The following is a 26,561-nucleotide window of genomic DNA, read 5'->3' as shown; positions in this document are numbered from 1 at the left end:
AAAGAAATAAAAAAAAGGAAATAGGGGGTAAAAGGAACACGAAAATGGGAGTCTGGGGGATAGATAAATTAAAAGAGTTTAAACAAAAGATGGAAAAAGAGAAAGTTATGTATGAAAAATAGGAGGGAGTAGACTCGTAAATTGAAAGGTTGAAGGGGGCAATTGAGAAGGTAAAAGATGAGCTGGGTAATAAAGAACATAGAATAGGGGGAATGAAGAGTATAACAGGAGGAAAAAAGAACATGAGAAGATGCTGCAAAGAAAAAGACAAAGGGGAAAGAAGGAGTATAAAGCAGAAGTACAAATAGCGATTGGAAATGTAGGATGTGGGATGCGATAAATACGGATAGAGGGGATAGGAAGGGCGTTAATGAAAAAATAGAAATGGAGGAATGGACGGATTATTTCAAGGGTCTATTACGGGGAGAGCAAAATAAGATTAAAGGCGAAAAGAGAAGGATAGTTTAAGGAGAAATGGAGGAAGGGAACGAGATAACGAGAGAAGAAGTGGATGAAGCAATAAATAGGTTAAAAAGAAATAAGGCATCAGGAGAAGATAAGATGGAGAACGAAGCGATGAAGTATGGAGAAGGGGTTAGGGAAGGGATGTGAAAGATCTGCAACAAGGTCTGAAAAGGGGGAGGGTGACCGGAAAAGTGGATGACAGGACTGGTGGTACCGCTTCTCCAAAAAGGGGTAGGAAAGGTGGTAGAGGAATAAAAATGCATCACTATCATGCCAATCAGCTATAAAATATATACAGAAATCTTCAGAAAAAACGTCGAAAAGTCAGATAGAACAAAAAGAAAGTATCCCACACTATCAGACGGGATTTAGAAAAGGGATGGGAACTATAGACAACATCTACGTACTTAACTACTTAGTTAACAGAAATTCGGGAAGAAAATAAGGGAATCTAGTCGAATTGTTCGTAGATTTCAAAGCAGCGTTTGACTCAGTAAACAGAAACGTATTATGAAAGGCAATGAAAGAGAGGGATGTAGAGGAATAGTTCGTTGAGAGGATAAAAGAAATTTTTACTGAAACCAGGATTAGGGTTCAGATAGGAAAGAAAAAAGGGCAGGTTTTCTAGACAGGAAGAGGTCTATGACAAGGGTGCCGGTAAAGTCCGTTTCTATTTAATATGCTGCTGGCAGACTTAGAGGAGAAACTAAAGGAAAACAGGAAAGGAGGAACAGTTTTTGGGTAATAGCAAACTATAATCTTTAGCATACTCAGACGATATAGTTCTGTTAGCAGATGATGAGAAGAGGATGAAACTAATGATGAGAATCTTGGAAGAGAATGTGGGAGCAAAAGATTTGACGGTGAACGTAGATAAAACAAATGTGAGGTGCTTCAGAGATAAAAAGAGCAAAAATAAATTAAGTTTGGAAGATGAACGGGCAAAAAGTGGGAATTCTGGAGGGGTTCTGTTATCTAGGTCTTTGATTTGAGGCAGAAGGGGGCAAGGAGCTGGAGGTGAGGAAAAGAATTGCATATGCGAGTAAAGTGATGGGCCAAGCATGGGGTATAGGAGAGAGAAAGTTCAAGGACAATTGGAGAATGAGGTTCTGGTTTTTTATGCTTTGTTTTGGGCGGTATTGTATTATGAAGTGGAGATCTGGGGATGGAAGGAAGATAGGATAGTAGAGAGCATGCATAAGTGATTTCTGAGATGTGTAATGGGGGTTAGCTGGAGCTGTCCAGGTTACATGGTAAAGGAAGAATTAGGAAGGGTAAAAATGGTTACTAAAAAAATTAAGAGTTTGGAGGTTTAAAAAGAAGCTAAAAAGGGGAGAAGGAAGCAGAATAACACAAGCAAGTTTGGGCGAAATTGGGAACAATGGGGCGAGAGGCAATTTGGGAAATTCAAAACGCAAGGAAGAAAGGAGAAAAATGAGAAGGGCTTGTAATATACGAGAAGGGATTATGGAGTGCCAGGACATAGAGTTAGAGCTATTAGTATAACAAGGAGAAGAGAGATGGATGGAGAGGACAATTTATGTAGAGTATGTGGATACGAAATGGAGTCATTGGCACATGGATTAGAGATATGTAATGGAGAGGTAGATGGGCAGATGAGTGTGAATGTGTGTGTAAGACGGATTTTCAATGGTAATGGGCATGGAGTGATGTGAATATGGATATTGGAAGAAGTAAGGGAATGCAAGGGAGTAGGGCAGTGCCAAACGGGTAATCCTGAAAAAGAACAGTAAAAAGCAAAATTGTTTTCAATGTCGTGGAAAATGCATTTTTATGGTAAGAGGAAACAGAAGCCCTGGAAGACTGCTCATTTTTAGAATTAATGTTGCTATTGTTTATACTACGTAATAAAACATAATAGAATATAAGTAGTAATTAAGTTAGGCTAAAGATGGAATTGTTAATATATGTACAGGGAGCGGAGGCCCTCAAACCCGTAAAAGTGAGAGATTAAATACATACATATAAATTAACTTTATTGTTAAAAAATATTTAAAATCGTATTTATTAATTATTTAAGATAGTTCAAGCGAGACTTTACTTTTCTTAAGAATTTTCTGAAATTTTCGCAATATATACATCAGATTAGTATGCAACGACCATGCAGTTTCATTTCATGAGGGGAATTTCTGATTTGAGAACGCGTCATCATTTCCGGATGGGAAATGGCGATGAAACTAATTCAACAGATGGCGCTGCGATCAGTTGGTCTAACTTTTTTATTAATAAACATTGCAGAGTTTAGAATAATAATAAAAAACGATTAGTTTGCGAGAAATTCCCAAAAAGTGTTTTGAAAAATGTAGCCTTGTGCATCGTTTAATTTTTTTCAAGTTGCCTTGTTCTTATTATAAGTGCGGTAAGAATGGGACGCACATATGTAGCTCACGTGTAGCGCCATTTTAAGGAATGACATTGTGTGAAAATCACTTTTTTTAGTCTGACATCATTTGAGGGTAGAAGGTTAGAGGACCTGATGGAAACGCAATGAGTACGGTAAGATTGTAGAGTTTAATAGTTTATTGTCTGTTCATTTTAGACATGAGGTTTCCAATAATATAAATAATTATTTAATTTAAAATCGCCTTTGAATTTGAATAAAAATGCTAAATATAGTAGACGGTTTGTTTACTTGCGCGTTCTTCAATTTAAAAATTTAATTTACTTTTTCTATAAATTTAGATTGTTTTGATTATAGAACGTACAACTTTCAGGTTAAATTCAAAATGCCGAAGTTAAGGAAAGGAGCTCTTTCTCATCAATTTCCAAATTGTTCAAAATATTTGTCGATTTATCAGAAAAAGCCAAAATCTCCTAAAAAGAAATTAATGATAATAAAATTATTAGTAGTGGTTGAATGCATCGAGAAAGAAGCTTGCAAGATTAAGCAAAAAATAAATTAATGAATTGTATAAATGTATATATGATGTTCGGTCAATTTAAATAAATCAATACATGCTATTAAATAATATTAAATCCATTTTCTCATTTATCAGTCTTATTGTTGACTTTTTACCAAATCATTCCCCCAAACATTTTAATTACAATTACCATTACTTTTAAAAAATATTTCCTGTAAAACTTGAAAATGTTAAGATTTTAAAGGTACAAAGATTCATTACTATGCAAAGTAAGTGGTAGTCTTACATATTCTAATAATTATTATATTTATATTGGATAGAAGTGATTTATTTTTCATTAAAACTTCTGATCATATATATGTTTTGAATATTTTTGTCATAAAGGTCTGAAACATTATTAATTTTTGTATTAGCTACATTGATAATTTCTACAATAAATAATTTTTTTAACTATAACAAATAATAAAATCAGTAATATCAGCAAAATAAATCATAAAAATATAAAGTAAGAGAACTTCTACACCACACACATACACGGACGAGGCAAGAGACTGGTGAGTACCTAGCCATAGCGATGTATACGTATATTATAGGTTTGCTTGCGCTAGAAAGAATGTGCAAACCCAATAAAAATTTTTTACGAAAGTTTAGGAGAAACGCAATGGCGTTTTGGATCGGCCTGAGTTTAAACTTTTGGACGAATTTCGCGCGCGTGAACTACCAAAATACAGTATACATAGTCGTTAATCTATTTTGCATAAAATGAGTCATTCATATACATTCGAAATAATCTTTATATGTTTAATTGTTTAAATAAACAAATTAATTCCATATTTCGAAATTTTTGCGAGAAATGTGAGCCGCACAACAAAAATTCATATAACCTTTCTAGTTAAAAATGCTATGTACTTTTTCGTACTGAGGTATTTTAGTCGTTAGATGAGCTTCTTTCGAAATAATCGCTAAACACTAATTTTCGGGGGGTTGTTTGTTAGATTTAAGCGTGTTTCCACCCACGGGCCAGAGGAAAACTCTTGATATTTGATCCTGATGCCATACGGAATCACGTAAGATAGATATCAAAACTTTATACATTTTTCCGGAAAAAAGTCTCATTAGACTGGACTATACTTCAGAGATCGCTGGTGTTCCCAATACTATTTATGTCGAATGTTTAAGCAGCTATACACTACTGTCGAAAGCTGGCAGTAAGGCCAGTACAAGTACTGTTAAAAACCACTGCTAACTTTTTAATGTGATTACTCATTCAAAAATGAACCAGAAACTTCAAAAAATAGAAAGCTTATTAAATCCCACGTAGAATGAGCCCTGATAAAGATATTTTTGGTTGTTTCAAGAGAATATGCCAGATAAGAATTTTTAAAAAATGCAAGATTTTCTCGAATTTTGTACCTCGATTTCAACTTGTGGCATGATATAAGAAAGTTACAGAAAAAATCTCAAATTTGTACCACACAGTCTTTCGAGTGGTAATCACTGACTAAAACTTTATATTTAAGACTTGGACATTCCAAGTTTTATCTGAGTAAATTAAAGTTAAGACAAAAAAAAGAATTTGTGGTATAAATTCCATATGGCTCCTTTCACTTTCCTAGGTCATGCCTCAAGTTGAAGTTGATTTTGTATACTTATGTTAGGCTTAGGCCTACAAATATAAACAACTTAATATAGCAAGACAAAATTTTCAAGTATTTCAGATTAAACTCGTTCGAAATTTTATTCAATAAATTGAATGTGACATTTTAACTGATAAAATAGTGACTACCTTTCTTGAACAAATTCAACTTAATGGAATGAAATCATTTTTCTTATGAAAGAACATATGACATTTACAGCTTTGAAGGATTCAAATATATATTGTACCTTTTCTCCGCTAGCTTTCGCAAACACGGTCTTCCATGCTTCTTTCTCAATAATTTTTTCTGCTTTCTTCTTTTCACCGCTCTCAACTAATTCATTAACCTTCTGTTTTTTCTGTTCCATTTGCTCTAATATTTTTTTGGGGTTCTTTTCATCTTTGAATTTTCTCTTCGTACCGATTTGTGAAAAGTCAAATTTGCTAAACACTATGTGACCTTCGGAATTGAAAATAGGTTTTTGTTTAGGAACTTTAGAAGTTTCGCCATTTTCCTCCTTAATTTTTGTCGAACCAGCGGCTATTTGTTCTGTTTCTACTATTTTTTTATTTATTTTTCGTTCCTCTTTTTTTGACTTTTTCTTTATTTTATTTTTCAATCCTTTTTTTACCTTCCGCTGTCTATGATCTAGCCTTCCTTTGCGCTTTAGCTCATCCAGCTTTGCGTGCAGTTCCTCGAAAGTTTGTGCTCTTTTTGCATTTTCGCCAGGTATCGAAAATATTTTGCCTGCAAAAAGATAAGAAAAGTTGCTGAATATCAATTTAAAAGTAAGTTTGGAACATAATTTTGTACCTAATGATTAACTATAATTTTTATTTTGAATTAAGATATAAGAATTTAAACAGTTAGTTACAAGAAAAAACTTCAATTATCCTACATTTTTATTAGTTATTTCAGCATTGTTAACACGAGTGGAAGTGGTATGAATTTTGAGGAGAAATTAATGAAGGAAAAACCATTCTTTTTGCCATTAATTTATTTGTTCATGGAGGGGTTTAATATTTACTGAGATTTATGTTTACACAGCCATGTACTATGAATGTATGATTTTAGAAATGTGAGAAATGTCAGTTTCATTGCAAAAATACCACACAGTGTTGAAGTTATTCCTCAACAACGCCTTAATTTAATCTTAAGTGTTTCTCTCAGACTTATTTCTAAATAAATGAATTACATCAAGCTTTTAAAACTGTTAAAATAGAATATATCTGGATTTTAATGCTCCTAATCGTTTACAGGTCGTACTTAGCACTAAATTTTGAAGAGAAGTGCTTTGTAATTTTTTCATTTTTTTTTAATATAACAATATAAGAACAAGTAGGAATAGCGGTACAGTAGTGAACATTAGGTTGGTTCTTATTCATACTTGATATTTTTTTCAGAATTTCTCTGCTATCACCTCCTCCCGTCCCCAGTTTTGTTCGAATGCCCAAAAAAATTATCACAATATGTAAGCCAAGTTGGTTAATATTTAGGGGTCACGCAAAGACCGTGTTCCAGACAGTAATGGCCTAACAAAAATTCTCGTTGTGTTAATTGTTGTTCATAATTTTAGTTCAATATTATTACCTTTTCATAGAAGAAGAATGTGTATAAAAGAATCAAATGGACTTCTTCTCCAATTTTTCGAGCAGATGTAAGCAGACTGAAGCAGACAAACTCTGCTTTGATTCGTCGCAGTCACGAAGTGACATAATCGTTCGGTCTCTTTGTAGTACACCGTACTCGTACGCACAAAATGGTGACCACCGCGTAATAGTCATTTCCGAAATTTCAGAAACCACTCTGTCGAAGTAGAGGGGAAAATATAATAATAGTATACCTTTGAAAGAAAAATGTAGTTTTATTTATACATACATTTAAATGAATATAGATTACTATTTAAAATGGTAACCTTCTCCCGCCATGACAGTCTCAACTGGCTAATCCAAAAAAACAATTCCCGTACATTTCCCACAACTTTCATTTACATCTTTTTCAAAATTCTAACATCCTTTTTTAAAACAGATAATAATGTGCTTAAATGAGCAGTGTAACTTTGGTTATTTTTATCGTTTATTTATGGTTATGTAATATTTATTTAATGTTTATCACATACTCATGGATAGAAAGGTCACACTAACACTTGAAAGGTGCATTTTTATTGAACAGTTTCGAGTATCACTTTAATTTTTGTTTTTCTTCTCCATTTCTTCAGTTAACACGTTCCATTCGTTATCCAAAGCCATTCTTTTATTTTCCAGTTCTTGAACTTCTCTGGCTGCTTGCCTTTTTTTCTTTATCAATTTCTTCTTTTTTCTTTGTCGTTGTTTCTTGAGTACTTCAGTGTATCTGTTGTGGGAGTTTTTAAATGCGTGCACCGTGGACTGATTAATCTCAGTCTTCAGAATACCACCACGTTCCGTAACAGCGTCATAAACATGGTGTTTGGCAATCAAAGACGCTTCTTTTTGATTTTCCACAAGGCATTCTTCATTGACAGAAAAGCCTTTTTCGACTGCAGCGTTGTCATGTGATAATATAAGAATCAGTTTCACGAAAATCTTCAAGTTTTTGAATTCATCTTTCGAGCTGAGAATTTTTATCCAAAGATGATCAAGACGTGTTTTTTTCGGGAAAAATTCGTCCTTTCATTCTTCACATTACCAATCTGGATAAATCCGGAATACTCGTAAGAAAAGATGCAGCCATTCTGGGAATCAAACGATTCTGTTCGGCCAAGATTTCGAGCGCTCTTTTCAAACGCTTTTCTCATCCAATTCCAACTATGGCTGGATCAATGCAAGTTATTGCTTTTGCCAAAAGATACTTCAATGGAGACCGATCTTGGAAAGGTGCAGAGTCCACAACTTCTTTCTTCACGATGCGAGACATTGCAGTGTGAATGATCTGATAAAAAGCAATGCGAAGCAATAGCGTATCACTTTGAAATTCATCAAGAAATGGTTCGAATTCTCGTGCAAATATTTTAGAGAATGCCAGTTTCGTAGGAAGGATATCGTCTTCCACCAATTCTCGTACAGTTTCGAAACTTTTGCACTTTGGATGTTAGTTTTTTGGTCCATTTTCAAAAAAATCGGAAGTATTTCTTGATCGCTTCCAAATCAACGAAATTCTGTGCGAAACAGGTGTATTTTCAAGCCATCTGATGCTGAAAAATTTCAATGGAAACAGCACGCAATTTGTAATCCGAATGAAATCTCCTCGGCGAGCAGGAACGTCCTTGACTAAATTGTACAAAGCTGTGAAGAGATATATCAAATTACAATTAGTTTCTGTCATTTCAGTTTTCAAGACGCCATGAAGAGTTTGAATCCCACATGAACCAATGTCCAAAAGTTGCGGGTCATCTTTTTCAGGTCTCAACTCAGCAGAAAGTAATATCAAAACTTTGAAGTTAATATTTGGACCATCCATGGAAATTTGCAGAATATTTTTCATGTCGTTATCAACACGAGCTTCTTTTAAGTCTTTGAAAATATCATTGGCTGTAGCACTTCTCAAACATACAGACGTGAAGTATCATGTTTTGACCTTGTTCTCTTGTAAACCCTAATATCTCACTGTGATGTCCATTTGCTGCGATTGGGAGTATTTTTTCAGATATTCGTCGAAAACAACCACGCAAAAGTGACAGTTTTTGATCTTCACGTTCAGTTCAGATCGAAAATAAGGACATAAACCCAATTTTACGCCGCAGGCAATCTTATTTTTCTTCAGTTTTATATGTTCCGCAATTTTACTATCGGGGAAAATTGCTTTCATCAAAATGCAGTTACTTTCAACATCGCAAAAGGAACGATGCGTAATTACAGCCTGCAAATACAAGCTTATGTCAGCTACAGTCGTGGATTTTTTCATTAAAAGAAATCAAGCATCTTTTTATGATCATTGGAGAGGAGTTGAGAAGCTGAGAATTTCGTTGAGTCTGTTTGAGCTTTTTCGAATCCGATTGAAGATCGATGATGCACGAATGGATTATTTTCAAATTTACAAGTCGCAGCTTTTGAATCTTTCATAGGCAGAGTTTCGGGTATGAGAAACCATTTCTTTATCAAAGGCACAGTTTTTTCATATGCTTTAGCTGCTTGTTTATGCTTGCTGCCTTTATGATGACTCTTCAGAGCTGTGGTTCCCATACTCTCAACAGAAATTGGGCAGTGATTGCACCATTTGCATTTTGCAGCACATTCATCCCGGGGATGGGGTTCATTCCATTAGTTTGCTGGAAGTGGCATGCTAATAAACCATTTATCACGAAAAATTCCATCATTAGTCGTCCCTTCCTTTTTTCTTTTACTTCACCCCGGCAATAAATCAAGCATCAAGAAGGATGGAAGGTTCGAGAGCTACCCGCAAAAAAGTAAATCCAGCCCTTAGTAACTCAGCAAAAAATTTTACCTTATTAATTAATTAATAAAAGTTTCACTCTTCTTATTTTCATTCTGATAATTAACTTCGCCTAAATCCTTTCATCTTCGGAAGGATCAATTTAGTAACAATTCATTTATTTACGTTAGCTTCATTAATTTCCCCTAGATCCTTTCGTCCTCGAAAAGATCTAATTAGTACAAATTTTTATTTTTTATTCATTTAATTCGACAGAGGTTCCATTTGCTTCTTTCTTTTTGTGCCCTGTTTTTTACTATGGGAAAACAGAGACCATCCAAGAAGGAAAAGAAAAAAAAAAGTCAACGCAAACGATGGACCGATAGACATCGTCGCGCTGAAGCGAAACAAAGGAAATATTCCGGAATTCATATACCATTGCCCCCCCCCCCCCCAAGGGGAAACAAGAGAAACGGTTTCAGGCGCCTTCAGACACCGGGAACCAGTCCATAAATACTCCCGCTCCTTCTAGCAGCCCGATTATTCAAAGCCATCCAGCACCCGAGGTGGACCTCTCGGACGTCATCCCCTTGGATAAGGTCTTGATAATATTGGACGCCGCCACTTCTGGAAGCCCTCTACAAAATAGTCACGACGAAGCAATCCTCCTCCAGGATGATGGGGAACAAAACCTCTTAACCCTAAGAGCCTCGCCCCTCGGGTTCTTTTCATAAAAGGGCTATTCTCCTATGAAAGAGGATAATTCTCCTCCCATTAAATGCCCTTTGCCGGGAAAGTGCTAACCACACGAAAGGCGTATATTAACTCGAGTCTACCGGGGGCTCCCTAAATCAACCATTCCTATCTCCGCCCATCCCTTGCGAACCACCACCCCACGGGAGCGATACCAAAGCCCCAGGCGATTAAAATCGGTGACAGTTTAACCTGCTCCGATTAATAAAGCTCGTCGCCACCTTTTTAAAGATATAAACAGAGAGAGCCTCGTTCCCTCCGCACTGACCAGTGATTTTTTTTATCACTCTTCTTTTTCCCGGAATAAAATATTATGTTTAATATATTACGTATAAGCATATTGTCCTATCTAAGAAAGAATATATATAGAAACAATCTATCCACATCATTTGTGCCCATTAATTCTTGCTAAAAGACAAAAATCCTGCCAACCAGTCCCCCGCAACTTATTTCCCCTCCCGAAGCCAGTTATCTTCGTCTTTTTTTTTTATTTCACTATCAATGATTTATATTCGATCTTGAATTTCTTCTTATTCTTCTTCTTATTATTATTAAAAAAAAAAACATTTCCGAGTCGAAATGTTGTCACAGGCTTATACTGTCCAACATGTCGAAGGCATTTTTGATTAGAGTTGGATTTTTTTTTATTTGATCATTTTTGCACGGGGCTGTCCCGGTATATATCATCAGTCACGGACGCATTTTTATAATGCAATCAAGTTATATGATGAGAGCAGTCTGCCCAGACATATTGAACAAATCCTGGTTTTTACCCCATCATTGACGGACTGGGTTGCAGTCAAGTACACGATGGGGGGACCTACAGCTTAAGGTGGGTTCCGAACCATCAGAACCTCGGTAAAGGTACATTGAAAAATTTCTAGAGGTACCGGCTCAGGGATCGAACCCAACGTGGGGCCCCTTTTTCTTTTATACACAAAAGAATGTTTGGTGCTGGAGAGCTCCACGGATCCAAGTCTGACTCCGACCCAGAGGAACTTGAGGAACCGCGTCATCGCAATCATTTCACCTCCACCCACTTCCGCGAGTGGGGATTAAACACCCGGTGGCGCCTGACGTTCCGCTTTCTAAATCAAATACCGTAATAAATAACCCAGCAAACATGGAGAATCAACCTGGAACTCCTAAACGAGATGAGGACTTGTTCACTCCCCAAACTGGATCGTCAACCGATGAATCCAGGAATTCAGATCAACTTCTAGCTACAGATCCAGCCGCAGATCAGTCCACTTGCTCAAATACAAATCCACCTGCAAATTCGGATCTCTGTCAACTCCAACGAACAATTGCTAATTTAATGGGACCTTCAGTGGGGAATCAACTTACAGATTCAGCACTGAATGTTCAAACCAAGCTATCGGCCAATCCGTAGATGAATCAACCTCCAAATCAGGTTGATTTTCAAGTGGGATCGCTCGTTGTAAGCCTTTTGGGTTTTCGAAATGGAATATCGTTTGAAATATCAACCACGAACGTCCAGCAGAAACAAGTGGCTGCTCAGCTCAACAGCCACCAACCTCAGGATGATCAGAATCAGCCTGCTCCACCCCTATATGTTTAGCCCCATCAGGCCCAATCGCAGACTACTAAACCGCAGTACGCAAATCCACCGCATTGTGCTCAGCCCCATCAGGTCCAATCATATGCTACTCAACCGCAGTACACTCAACTACAACTTACTCAGCCCGAGTACGCTCCCACACATTATACTCAACCCCAGCAGGTTTAACTACAATATGCTCAACCGCAGTATACACAGCCCTGGCAGAATCAGCCACAATATGCTCCACCGCAGTGCGCTCAACCCTATCAGGCCCAATCACAGGCTACTCTACAGCCGTAAGCTCAACCACAGTGTACTCAGCCCCAGCAGGCTCAACCACAAAATACTCTACCGCAGTATGCTCATCAACCACAATATGCTCCGCCACAATATGTACAGCCCCAGTATGTCCAACGTCAGTAGGCTCCACAGCAGTGTCCTCAGCCACAGCCGGCTCTACCCCAGTATACTCAACCTCATTATGCCCAACCGCGCTATGGACAACCACCATATGGACCACCTGGGAACCCCGTGGGCCAGCCTGAGCCACTACAAGCCTGGAAAAACTGGTAGAACTTTATGGTAGGAATGAATCGACCGACACTTCCAATTCTGGAATTCTATAGCTGGAACCAAGAAGATCCAAAACTTTTCCTGTCGGAAATGGAGGAATATTTCGCAAATGCGTATATCCCCGCCAACCAGCAAACGAAGATTGCAAGCCAGGCTCTGCATGGCGATGCAGAGAAATAGTGAGATGTATACAGAGGCTTGAATTTTGAATGGACGAAGTTCCGAGACCTGCTCGAGAGGCAATACAATGCCCCTTCAACAACCAGGAAGTTACAAGCTCAGCTATATTCTCAGCGACAAACTGAAAAGGAGCCCGTAGGGGGCTTTCTTCAAAAACAATTTTTGCTTTTCTAGAGATTGCGACCAGAGGAAACTGAAGAGGTATGGGTATATTTATTGATGAAAATGTTAAAACCAGGCATACGGCATGCCATTCGCGCTTCGCATCCCCCGGATTTTTCCTCCCTACTCTTCAGGGCCATCGAGGCCGAGCGAGATGAGGAGGAAGTCCTTCGAGTAACACCCAGGAAGGAGAAGAAACCAGTTGCTGTACCTATGTCCACCAACAACCTACCAAATTGCTGGTACTGCCCAGGAAGGCACTTTAACCGGGATTGCGAGGTCTTTAAAAAAAACAAGCTGAATGTATACAACAAGCATTACGTCCTCAACAAGATAGACATAACCATCAAGACGGAAGAAACGGGCATAATTGACACAGCAGTCACAGAGAATTTCATTCATCAGTCCTATATAACCAAAGAACAGATGAAGCTTCTACAATCTGATATTGAATACGTGGACCATGCCGCTTCTAGTATGACGGTCAAGATTCTGGGGAAATTAAATTTGCCCATCACCATCAGTGGTCATGTCATGAGTTTGGATCTTCTCATTTGCTCGGAACTTCGCAAGCCGTTAATTCTGGGATTGCCTTGGGTAGAGGACCAGATTACCATCATCGATAATCCTGGTAAATAATCTACGCCGGAAAAGATGAACGGTTCATCATCTATTTAGTCCAACAACATCCCGTGGACCCCAATGAATCAAATGCCGACCTGCTCGACTACAATCATAAATTTCCCGCAGAATTTACCGAACAATTATTTGACCTCACTCAAAGATTTCACAGTGTTCTCGTCCCTGGATCAAAACTAACACAAACATGATCCATCTTCCATAGAATTAATCTTACGGATGGAAAACCGTTCCGGCTGAGGCCCTACCCAGCTTCTTCTGAGAAGCGTAAAATGTTAGAACAAGTTCAGGAAATGCTGGCTAACCAAGTAATTGAGCGTAGTACGTCGCCTTACTGCTCCCCCGTGGTGCTTGTCAAAAAAAAAGACTGAAAATTAAGATTCTGTGTAGATTATCGAAAATTGAATTCAATCACTCAAGATGTAACGCACAAGTTGCCCAGGATCCACGATTTACTAAATCAATTGGGAAACGCGCGCATTTTCTCAACGCTCGATCTGCGTTGTGATGCCTTTTGGGCTTAAAAACGCCCCCACACCTTCCAGTATCTGATAAGTCAGATAGTGCTTCATGATTACATCAATACGTTCTGTCTTGCTTACCCAGATGATATAATCATCTATCCTCAAAACTAGGAGGAGCACCTTAAGCATCTACGCTTGTTTCTGGAACGACTGCAAATGCATGGAATACCAAGGAGCAGAAGAAACCCTTCGAATCATCCAAGAAAAGTTTTAATGGCCTGGAATGGGGAAACAGATCAAAGAGTATATACAAACATGTAAGTTATGTTTTTGCTGCAAGACCTTTCGTGTTTCCGATCAGTTAGAGCAATATTTGCGACAACCTAATACCCCGTGGCGTACTATTGCAGTCGACCTAATGGGTCCTTACCCACGTTTACCCCGAGGTAAGCGATTTCTACTGGTAGTCACCGACTTGCATTCCAGATGGGTAGAGGCTTTTCTACTAGGTTCATCAAAGGCCCATATAATCACTTCCCTCCTGGAAACAGAAGTTTTTTGTCGATTCGGCTATCCCAAGGCCTTGATCACTGATAATCACCCTCAATTCACAAATAATAAATGGAAAGAATCCTGTAAAAATGGAACTGCGAGGCTTGGTACACACCTACGTATGATCCACAAGCTAATCCTAGTCAGGTTATCTTCGGCACCTCGCTGATGCGACCTGGGGAGTGGGTACTACCCCGAACGGGAAACAGGAATCCTGAAGGAGATAAGAGAATTCACGAAATCAACCAAAAACAAGAGCTTTACCAAAAGAAGTATGCTGTAGCATCACCTAACGGACCCGATTTAGGGTCGGCGATCTAGTCTAGACTCGCTCTCATTATTTGTCTGATAAGCTAAAAGGATTCAACGCCAAATTAGCGCCCCACGGAAATGGCCCCTACGCTATTGTAAAGCATCTAGGTGGAGAGGTGTACCAAGTGCAACTGGAAGAACGACTAGTTACGTTCCACGGCAGAGATCTGCAAATAGGGCCCGTCCGATCCGACCTGATGGTGAGGTCCAAACCAACTGCAAAGAACCAAGCAACCCGACAGTTCACTAACCCCGTCAAACTTTCAAACCTTCAGTTTGTCCAACTGACCTGACTTCTTTGACACTAGTCCTTTTGTCCAAATCTAGGACTACGAAAGCTCGTAACCTTCGCGACAGTTAAGGGCCAACTGTTTCTAACAGGTTTAACAGCCCATTAAACCGCTCACAGGCTGAGCCAATGCAGCCTAACTCACTTAGGGCCCCTGTGGTCACAGTCCGCCCAAGTTGCTTCGGGCTCCTGCTGCCACCTCAGCCGCCTCTCCAGAAGGTAGTCACCGTCGCAACAGACAAGGACCAACTGTTTCTAACAGCTTTCACACCCCATCAAACCGCTCACGCGTTGAGCACACTCCGCCCCAGTTGCTTCGGGCTCCTGCTGTCACCTCAACCGCCTTTCCAGAAGATAGTCACCGTCGCAACAATCAAAATCCAACTGTACCGAGCAGTTCATACCAACCTATAAACGGCTCACACTTTGAACCTTTACCGCTATACATACCTCGGGTACCCGAGTTCGACTCGTCCACGTTTCTAAACCCTAAGGAAACCGACAATACCAGTAAGAGCCCAAAGGGAACAACTGGAAACTCCTTGGCCAATGGATTTGACCCTGTGGCCCCATTCGGAGCCACCCAGCCAGCAGTCGACATGAGAAACCCTACTGATGTGACTACGAGTTATTCACCTTTAATTGAGATTTAAGCAGATTTGTAAAAAAAAAAACTAATGTCCAGTGTCAATTTATGCCATCTAATTTAGTTTAGGACTAAAAGTCCCCTGGCTGAAAGAACTCAAGGCTATACCACAAAATGATTATAAGAAGTGCTTCGATGATTGGAAAAAGCGTTGGCACAAGTGTATTATATCTGAGGGGGATTACTTTGAAGGGGACAACATAAATATTGAGGAATAAATGAATATTTTGTGAGAAAACCATAAAGTCACCTTATTTTTTAACACACCTCGTATACAGTAATCTGTCACTTTACTTGATTAGAATTTCAGATTTTATTTTTTATATATCTTCATCGATTTAGATTGAGTGCGTTGTCCATATCAGGAATATAGGAAGTCTTGTCTACGTTTGATTGTAACGCGCGGTTATATTTCTTCAAACATGTATTTCCCCTCTTATAAGTTTGAATTTAATATGTGCTCTTTTTTTAACGTTTATAATAAAAGTCCCTTTAAATGGCAAACATTGTCGAAACGACGTCCGAGAACCCCGTGGAATTGATACCGGTTCTTTTTCCCATCGGGATGATATTTCTATGAAACAGTATTCCGATGGGAATAAGAATCGGCTCTCTTTTCTTCGAATTTGTCGTTCCGACAGTGTTAAACGTTTCAAATAGTTCGCACAAATGACACTGGTACCTTGCCCTTCCACCTGTGGCGCTACGAGCATGCCGGGGGAGTGAGGCACATTGCCAAGAACAGTCCAGTCGTTGAGTAAAAAAATTACTACAGGCTCCGCCTTCGAATAGCAAGGATCTCGTTTCGGTCGCGAATACGCAAGGCCTCCCCCTCTCTAACTCTCAACTGCCCGATCGACAGACCCATCGGGTCACGAAGCTGGTTAAATAAGTTCTCACCAAATCATCACCCCACGATAGTCCAGCATATTAATCACCCTTCGTCTCCCACTAAATTGTAAACAGTAGTGGCAGTTCGTGTTGTGCCATTATAGAGGACACATCTTCGCGTTGAGCGCAAATCAACCACAAGTTTGATTCAGTGAAGTTTTCAATAAGTTATTTAGTTTTTATTCTGTGAAGTTTTCAATAAGTTAATTAATTTGCTGGAAGTGACATGCTAATAAACCATTTACCACGAAAAGATTCCGTCATTAGTCGTCCCTTGCTTTTTTCTTTTTCTTCACGCCGGCAATAAACCAAGCATCAAGAAGGATGGAAGATTCAAGAGCAACCCGCCTCCAAGTAAGTCCAGCCCTTAGTAACTCGGCAACAAATTTTACCTTATTAATTAATTAATAAAAGATTCTCTCTTCTCATTTCCATTCTGATAATTAACTTCGCCTAAATCCTTTCATCCTCGGAAGCATCTATTTGATAACAATTCATTTATTATTTACGTTAGCTTCATTAATTTCCCTGAGTCCTTTCGTTCTAGGAAGCACCTAATGCTTATTTAAGGCGTATTATTTTTTTCATTGAAGTGGAATTAACTTCAAATTAATTTCACCCAGGTCCGTTCGTCCTCGGAAGGATCTAATAAATAATTAACGATCATTGGTTTTTATTGTATAAAACAGCTTCGCTTAGGTCCCTTCTTCCTCAGAGGGACCTAATAGTTAATCAAAATTTATTTTCAATTTAATAATTAAACTTCGCTTAGGTCCTTTCTTCCTCAGAAGGACCTAATAATTAATCAAAACTCATTTTCAATTTAATAATTAAACTTCACTTAGGTCCTTTCCTCCTCGGAAGGATCTAATTAATAACAATTCATTTATTTCCGTTAGATTCGTTAATTTCCCCTAGGTCCTTTCGTCCTCGAAAAGATCTAATTAATACAAATTCTTTAGTATTTTATTTATTTATTTATTTATTTTTTTGGATTTGGGTAATTCGGCCGAGGGGTTTCAGACGATCTCAGGGTACCGCAGCCTGCTTGATCCCTCGGCGACCCTTTTCTATAGTTCAGCGCTGGACTCGGTCTCGAAGCTGAACGGTTCTCAACCGGTAGCTTCTGCATTATGTTACATGGGACATTTAAACGGAATATAGTGTATAAACTCCTACCATGGAGGTCAAGTTGAAGGCGCGCACAGGGGGAAGAAATGCACTTTTTTCTTTTAAAATTGTCCAGTGCTTTCAATTTTGGTCCGATTTTAAATTTTTCGGTTTAAAATGAAAGTACATTAAATTCCAAAGAGCTTGTCGCTCCAAAGTTTTGTTTCTCCTATTTTGTTAATAATAAATTTTTCACTTAAAGTATGGAGAAACTGAAATTGTGTACATGACAATTTCTTACGCTTTAATAACTGATTACAACACTAATTGAAAAATTGATAATAATCATTGTTGTAAACAATTCTAGTAGCCGTTCTGGCGATTAAAGGAAATTATAATTTTTAAAAATCTTAAATTTTATATATTTGGCCACAAAAATTGTTCATAACAATGGCTATCATAAAATTTTTAATTTGGTTTAAAATTTGTTTTTGTTAAAAAATTATTTTTATTTTGTTTGAAAGTTATTTTTTTTTATGTAAATCAATTTAAATAAAGAATTTTTGTAACAAAAAAGGCAAATTATAAAAAAACGATAAAAAAGTACACAAATGGTTAAAAACTTCTGTAAATCATAACAAAAAGAAACCAGCATGTATCGTTAACAATTATACTCCATACGTACTTAATTTATTACAAATAGTATTAAAAGTTATATAAGTAACGTACGTTACTTTTGTCTTCAAGTAACGTACGTTACAGTGCATTGCAGTTGCCTAAATATTTTAACACTGCAACGCGCCTTCAACTCGACCTCCATATTAGGGCGAAACAGAATTCATACACTACACACAGTTTAAATGTCCCCTGTAACATAATTCAGAAGCCGCCGGTTGAGAGCCGTCCAGCTTCGAGACCGAGTTCAGCGCTGAACAATAGAAAACGTTCGCCGAGGGATCAAGCAGGCTGAGGTACCCCCAGATCGTCTTCAGCCGACCGAGGTTCCATCTTCTTCTCTCTTTGTTCCCTGTTTTCTACTACATGAAAACAGGGACCAGCCATGGAGGAAACGAAATAAAAAAAAGTCAAAATTATTTCTTGAAAAAAAGATCCTACTCCTTCTTCACTGCATTGGGAATCGAACCACGAAACTTCTGTTTTGCGGTCAGGTGCTTTTCTAATGAAGCTATTAGAGGGATCAAAATAAGAACTCTTAATTCAAGAAAATAACGCTAATTTTTAGCTCGGTGTTAATGGTACAAGTAATTATTTTTTTAAATGAATCTTATCATCAGAGATGGTACCTTACCGACAGTAAATCAACCCTCCAAACCATGAAGGGAGAAAATCTACACAACATCGATCAAGTTAAGAATCTTCAATAACAGAAACTGCTTAACGTCTTAATCAGACTAGATGGAAAATAATATTTTCAAATTAAAATTATTTCTTGAAAAAAAGATCATACTCCTTCTTCACTCCACTGGGAATCGAACCACAAACTTGTGATTTCCGATCAGGTGCTTTTCCAATTGAGCTATTAGAGGGATCAGAATAAGAACTCTTAATTCAAGAAAATAACGCTAATTTTAACTAGGTGTTAATGGTACAAGTAATTTTTTTTAATGAATCTGCTATATCATCAGAGATGGTACCTTACCGACAGTAGATCAATCCTCCAAACCATTAAAGCAGAAAATCTACACAATATCGATCAAGTTAAGAATCTTCAATAACAGAAAATGCTTAACGTCTAAATCAGAATAGATGGAAAATAATATTTTCAAATTAAAATTATTTCTGTCATTGAATTTTCTTATTGCATTTTCTGTTATTGAAGATTGTTAACTTGATCGATATTGTGTAGATTTTCTGTATTATTGGTTTGGAGGGTTGATCTACTGTCGGTCAGGTACCATCTCTGATGATATAGCAGATTCATTTAAAAAAATAATTACTTGTAAAATTAACACCTAACTAAATATTAGCGTTATTTTCTTGAATTACGAGTTCTTATTCTGATCCCTCTAATAGCTTAATTGGAAAAGCACCAGACCGGAAATCCGAAGTTTTGTGGTTCGATTCCCAATGGAGTGAAGAAGGAGTAGGATCTTTTTTCAAGAAATAATTTTAATTTGAAAATATTATATTCCATCCAGTCTAATCAAGACGTTAAGCATTTTCTGTTATTGAAGATTCTTAACTTGATCGATATTGTGTAAATTTTCGGCCTTCATGGTTTGGAGGGTTGAACAGTTCCAGGCGCCTCCAGACTCCGGGACCCCATCCATAAATACTCCCGCTCCCTCTATCAGCCCGGTCATTAAAAGACATCCAGCACCCGAGGTGGACCTCTCGGCCGTCATCCCCTTGGATAAGGCCTTGATAATATTGGACGCCGCCCCTCCAGGAAGCCCTCTAAAAAACAGTCACGACGAAGCCATCCTCCGCCAGGATGATGGGGAAGAAGACCTCTGAACCCTAAGAGCCTTGCCCCTCGGGTTCTCTCCAGAAAAGGGCTATTCTCCTATAAAAAACGATAATTCTCCTTTCATGAAATGCCCCTCCCCACATCACGTGGCCGGACAGCGCTACCTGGGGCGTAGCTACCAACAATGAAGAAAAGCTCAGGATCATCGACAGGAGGATGTTGCTAAGCCCGTAAAACCTCGTCTAAAAGAAGCTTGGGAAGAGGCCCCCCTAAAAAATTTCCAGACGGATCCCGACGACAGAGAGAGACCACGCCCTCCCCCTAAGCACTCTCCAAAAAAGTCGGTGCCCAAGAAACAGACTAGGCTTACGTTGACCAAACGTCCTTCCACTCACTGGAAAGTACCTTCGCCGGAAAGTGCTTACCACACAAAAGGCGTATATTAGCTCGAGTCTACCGGGGGCTCCCGAATCCAGCCATCCCTATCTCCGCCCATCCCTTGCGAACCACAACCCACGGGAGGTACACCAAAGCCCCAGGAGATTGAAATCGGTGGTAGTTTACCCTGCTCCAAATAATAAAGCTCGCCGCCACCTTTTTAAAGATATAAAAAGAGAGAGCCTCCTTCCCTCCACAGTAACCAGCGATTTTTTTTTATCACTCTTCTTTTTCCTGCAATAAAATATTATGTTTAATGTCTTACATATAAGCTTATTGTCCTATCTAAAGAAGAATAAATATAGGAACACTCTATCCACATCATTTGTGCCCATTCATTCTTGCTAAAAGAAAAAAATCCTGCCAACCAGTCCCCCACAACTTATTTCCCCTCCCCAAGGCAGTTATCTTGGTCCATTTTTTTTATTTCACTAATAATGATTTATATTCGTTCTTGAATTTCTTATTATTATTATTGTTGTGTATATCAAAATGGCTCAAAATCTAACAAAGAGTGAAGTTCTGAATTTGTTTATGAAATTTATCTGAAAAATAAATCATTATTGTAAATTTTCAAAGTGTCGTAGGGAAAAGTGATTGGAAATACATTCTTTGTTAATTCCGTAAACAAATTAAGCCTATTCTTCAAAAAATGCCCAAACTCTTTATTTGCTCATGAAGGTAGTTTAAATAATAAATCATGAAAATTCGATTATTATAATTAATCAGAATAACGTTCTTAGTTAAATTTGTAAAAAGCTGACCCTATTCGTTGATAAATGGCCAAATTCTGAATTTTTTATTATAGTTCTTTAAAAAATTAATTATTCTTGTGAATTCCACAAATAACTTAGGAAAGAGTCATCGCAAAGACAATCTTAGTGAACTTTGCAAAGAACTTGTGTTTATTAATTGAAAAATACACCAACTCTTAATATGTTTATGAAAATTGTTTTAAGCCCATGTAACGAGTATAACAGCTGATCAAGTCAGACCTAAGATCAATATTTTTTCACCCATATTGAAAAATAAAAGTTTAAATAACACGGAAATTTTTTCCGAGAAATGTTAATAAATATTAAAGGATCTTTTGTTGCCTTGCAAAGAGTTGGAGGAAGAAAACAGTTTATTTGCAGAAGTTGGCCTCATAGAAAAAAAATCATCGGAAAGATATTCTAATTTAATTATGTTAAAAATGGAGCATACTCGTAGAAAGAAAACCAAATTCTTAAATTTTTAATTGAAATTGTTTCAATAATTAATAGTTCTTGTAAATTTATAAAGCAACATAGAAGAGTCTTTCGATAGACATTCTTCGCTGACTCCGTAAACAAATTGACTCGTAGAAAAAAGGGGAAACTTATAATTTTTTAATTAAAATTGTTTATATAATTAATAGTTCTTGTACCCTTGCTTCTGTCTTGCAGCACGTTGTGGATAGAGAATTAGCTGTAGACCTAAAATCTTAGTAAGTGCAGTGCAAGACAATCCTTCCGACAAAGTGCCACCTTGTGTGGAAATCGGAAACCTCCGGACGCAACAGTGCAAAACAGTATGTTATAATACGTGAGAGATTTTACCGACAGGTAAAGTAGAGTGACAGTTTGGTGAAGATTCTCAGGCGGACAGCTGATCGTGACAGCACATGATTAACGACCTAAATAACTTCACGATAACGCATGTTAAAGACATATTAAGTAGAAAAGATCTTTCTCCAATTGGGAATAAAGCCGACTTGATGGCAACGTTGGATGAAGCTTGTCCTGAAGGAAATTGGATTGACGAGACAGAAGACGCAAACTCCAATCCTGCCTACATCGGAGCCCAATACCAACCTTCATTCGATAACCATGCTGAACGTGAACCCATCTCTGGGAAGCTTCGCAAGCTCTCGGCCGAATTATAACTTTAGAGGAATAAGTGATCCCTCAAGTGACTTCAATGGCAGTGATAACAATTTCTCCGAGTGGGAGAAACAAATCCTATTATTGAGTGCCACTTACGAATTCAGTTCCAAGCTGAAAGGGAATGCATTGGAGTGGTTCCACTCCAAGTCGAAGCATATTGAAATGAGCATGGAGGATCTTTTCATAGAAATGAGAAAAATGTTTGAACATCTAAAGAAAATTGAACGCCGACGTATTTTTGAAGGCAGAAAATGGAAGCGGAGCGAGCCATTTAGTCAGTACTACCACAACAAATTGATTCTTGGAAATCAAGTACCCGTGGAAAAAGACGAGATAGTTGATTACATGATCGACGAAGTTCCAGATGAGCAGCTGAACAATCAGGCTCGAATGAGAAAATTCGACTCTTCGTCGGAGTTGCTAGAGGCCATTAACAAAATCTCGTTGTCTCCCGACCCGCTAAAAGGACATCCTAAGTATGAAGGAAAATAAGCTCATTTCAGGGTCACTGGAAAATCTACAACGAAGGGGGAGGGTAAGACACTTCTCAGATGCTACGACTGCAGAATGGTGGGACACACGGCCAATCACTGCAGGCAGCCGAAGAAACACGTCTGCTACAAATGCAATGAACCTGAACATATTGCAAAGGAGTGTACAGCCAAGGCAGCAGCAGTCAAGTTTTTCACCGAGGTCACTCCGGAGGAGAAAAAATTCTTCAGAAAAGTCATCGCAATTCCAGCAGGTGGTAGACGTATTAATTTAGATTGTGTGCTTACTTCAGGTAGCCCGATTAATTTTTAAAAAATAAAGTGTATAAGCGACCAGAATGTAGAAACTGCTACTGATCTTGATAGGAAATATGCGGGTTCAAATAGCTCTAATTTAATAGTTTTATGTAAGGTTTATGCGAGAATTATACTTGATAGTGAAATCCGGAATGATATAAAGTTGCTCGTAGTGCCGAATGATACGATGAAATTGTCACTAGTACCAGGTCGTCAATGAGTTAAACAACATCAATGTTTATCTGATTGACGAAAAGCAAGTAAATGATTTAAATATCAACCCTGAAATTCCTCACAAAGCGAAATTGAAATTTATCGATCAGTTTAAGTTAAATTATTTAGAAAGCGAAAAACCAAAGGTACCTAAGATAAAAACAGAACTAAAGTTAAATTTGATTGATTTGAGACCTTTCTTTGTTGCGCCGAGAAGATTATCATACGATGAGAAATCTAAGTTGCAAACAATTATAAGTGATTTAATTAACCAGAAAGTGATCCGCCCTAGTAACTCTGAGTACGCGTCGCCTATAGTGTTGATTAAAAATAAAAGCGGTGATTTGCGCCTTCGTATTAATTTCTGAATGCTAAATAAAATAACGCTCAGCGATAACTATCCTCTCCCTTTGATTGACGATCAGATAGATGCTCTGGGGGTATGAAGTACTTTAGCGTACTTGATTTGAGAGACGGTTTGCACCATATCGACATCCCTCCCGAATCTATCAAATTAACCTCGTTTGTCACGCCTCTGGGCCAATATGAGTATTTAAAGATGCCTTTCGGCCTTAAACCGGCTCCAGCCACGTTTCAACGTTTTATTGTGTACTTAGATGACGTTATGGTGGCAACCGAAACAATAGAAGAGCAAATCGAGATTCTGAGTGAAGTTTTTATCGTGATGTCAAAAAATAGAATGGAAATGAGATTAGAGAAATGCTATTTTATGCTTACCGAGAAGGAATTTTTATGTTATGTCGCTTCCTCAGAAGGAGTCCGTCCATCGAGAAAGGGTCTTGAGGCCATTGAGGAATTCCCAGAACCTCAAACTCTTCTACAAATTCAACGATTCTTAGGTATGTGTCAATATTTTCGAAAATACACTGAGTGTTTTGCCCTGATAGCGAAACTGCTTTATGATTTGCTGAAGAACGCCGTTTTTATTTTCAGTGAATCAGAAAAGAATCCTTTCATAACATTGAAAAAGAAGCTTGCTTCCCAGCCCCTATTAACTATTTATAGTCCGCACGTCCCCACTAAACTGCATTGCGATACCAGCACAGTCGGTTCTGGACCTATCCTTCTTCAGCAAAAGGAAGATAAACGGTTTTACCCTATTTTCTTTTTCTCGAAGAGAGCAACTGATTGTGAGAGCAGGTATCACAGTTTTGAACTGGAGATGGTGTCCATTATGTATGCTCTGAAACGATTCCGAATATATCTTCATGGAATCAAATTCAAAATTGTGACAGACTGAAATTCTTTCAAGTTAGCTTTAGTCAAAAAAGACGTAAACCCGAGAATCGAAAGATGGGTAGTAGAGCTCCAAGCTTTTGATTACGAAAGTGAGTACCGTCCTGACATTCGTCAGTAATCCCAACTTTGGCATGTTGAGTATAATTAACAATTTTTGAAATTAACATAGATCATTATTACAGATTGCACATGAATACCAGAAATTACCTCATTTATAATTTAAGATTAAAAGAAAATAATAATTCGTATATTTTGTAGATAACAGCATATTTTTTTAAATTGAAAAACTGAATTTATATTTCATTAACCAAGGTTCTTGTATTATTTTTTTCTTATCTCCTTAAATTTCAATGACGTATTTCTGATATTTACGTGCAATTTATAAAAATTGTCTATTTTAATTTCAATAATTGTTAATTCTGCCCTCACAGAAAAAAACAGAAGATCAACTTTACATCGATTTCCGACGATAGATTCTCTGCAACCAAAATTAACTTTACAGGATAAACTTTACACAAACATCGGTTAAACTTTTATTTGTTTTTTCATGACAAACACTTGTTTTTGGAAAGACGCGAAGTTTGCTAAACAAAACTTTATCGCTCTAAAAAATTTCCTGCAACAAATTTTATTCTTAGTTTTTTGTGCTATTTGAATCATACGGCCACAGCGACCAATGAGGGCCGCTTCGCCAGACAAGCGCAGTAGCTCAACATGCCAAATTTGGGGTCACTGGCACTCGTATGCAGCACGTTGATGCATTAAGCCGCGCGTTTAACATTTTGATTATCGAGGATAATCCTTTCCAGTGTAATCTCTCCGTGTACCACAGCCCAGACACTAAAATAGTTGAGATTCGAAATCTATTAGAGACGCTACAGCACCATGCATACGAAACGCGAAATGTTATAGTGTACAAGAAAAAAGGAAATAACTTGTTATTTTATGTGCCGTCAAACATGGAGTGTAACGTACTCTTCAAATGCCATGACCAAATGGGCTACTTGGGCCACGCGAAAACTAAAGAAGTTATTTCCAGGACATATTGGTTTCCAAAATTAAGCGAAAAGTTAGAAAATCACATTAAAAACTGCTTAAAGTGTATTTCCTTTTCTCCTTCTTCGGGAAAAGCTGAAGGCTTTATGCATATTGTTCCTAAATGCGATATTCCGTTCGCAACCATGTATATTGACCATTTTCGTCCCATCAGCAGAGCGAATGTACGAATAGCTAAAAAACATGTGTTCTTAATTGTAGATGCATTTAGAAAATTTGTAAAATTATTCTCAACGAGAACCACCCCTAGTCAGGAGGCAATAAACTGCATGAAGAAGTACATTCAAGATTACAGCAAATCGAACACTATAATCTTCGATCGAGGTAGCGCGTTTACCTCTTCCGAATTTACTGACTTTATGTCCGAGAATCATATAAAGCATTTACTCATAGCGACAGGCTCTCCTCAAGCGAACTGCCAGGTACAGAGTGATAAACAGAATCATGGCCCCGATGCTGGCCAAACTGACCGATGACAAGAAATGAGAGTACTGGCCAAAGATTTTACAGAATGTAGAATATTCTCTTAACAATACTGTGAATCGGCCAACGAAATCAACCCCGAGTCGTCTATTGTTTGGCGTAGATCAGAGCGGCGAATCGATCGACGATGTAAGAGAATTTGTCGAAAACAATGTTCAGGAAAAACCTAGAGATCTAGATATAATCAGAGAGACAGCAAGGGAAATACCGATCCAGCTCGGGAGTATAATAAAAATTATTCTGACAAAAAGAGAAAAGAAGCTCATGATTATTCTGAGAGCGATCTCGTAATGATTCGCAACTTCGATAGTGCTCCCGGTGTTTCTCTGAAACTCATCCCCAAGTTTAAAGGGCCGTATGCTATTGTCCTTGAGTTAAGGCCGATAACAACCAAGAAGACGCTGAGAATTAATTATAAGTTATGCTCAAAATTTGATTGTAATGGGGATGCGAAACGGATAGTGGTCAGGAAGGGCCGAATTGTAGCAGCGAAAATAAATTCAATATTATAGAGGT

General features: G+C 38.0%; 1 protein-coding gene across 4 annotated transcripts in view; it reads right to left on the bottom strand.

Moving 5' to 3' along the window:
- The window catches only part of LOC117180101 (surfeit locus protein 6 homolog), a 78,895-nt gene that overhangs the window by 3,306 nt on the left and 49,028 nt on the right, over positions 1-26,561 (bottom strand). For all 4 annotated transcript variants that reach the window (XM_033372423.1, XM_033372424.1, XM_033372425.1 and 1 more), the window contains one exon: positions 5,232-5,731. In XM_033372423.1, coding sequence (XP_033228314.1) covers positions 5,232-5,731 — 500 coding nt within the window. The remainder of the gene's footprint in view (positions 1-5,231; positions 5,732-26,561) is intronic.

The sequence above is a fragment of the Belonocnema kinseyi genome, chromosome 9 (genome assembly GCF_010883055.1).
Source record: "Belonocnema kinseyi isolate 2016_QV_RU_SX_M_011 chromosome 9, B_treatae_v1, whole genome shotgun sequence".
NCBI classification, from domain to species: domain Eukaryota; kingdom Metazoa; phylum Arthropoda; class Insecta; order Hymenoptera; family Cynipidae; genus Belonocnema; species Belonocnema kinseyi.
Note: the sequence above shows the minus strand (reverse complement) of the source record. Positions and strands in the feature narration are given on the sequence as shown.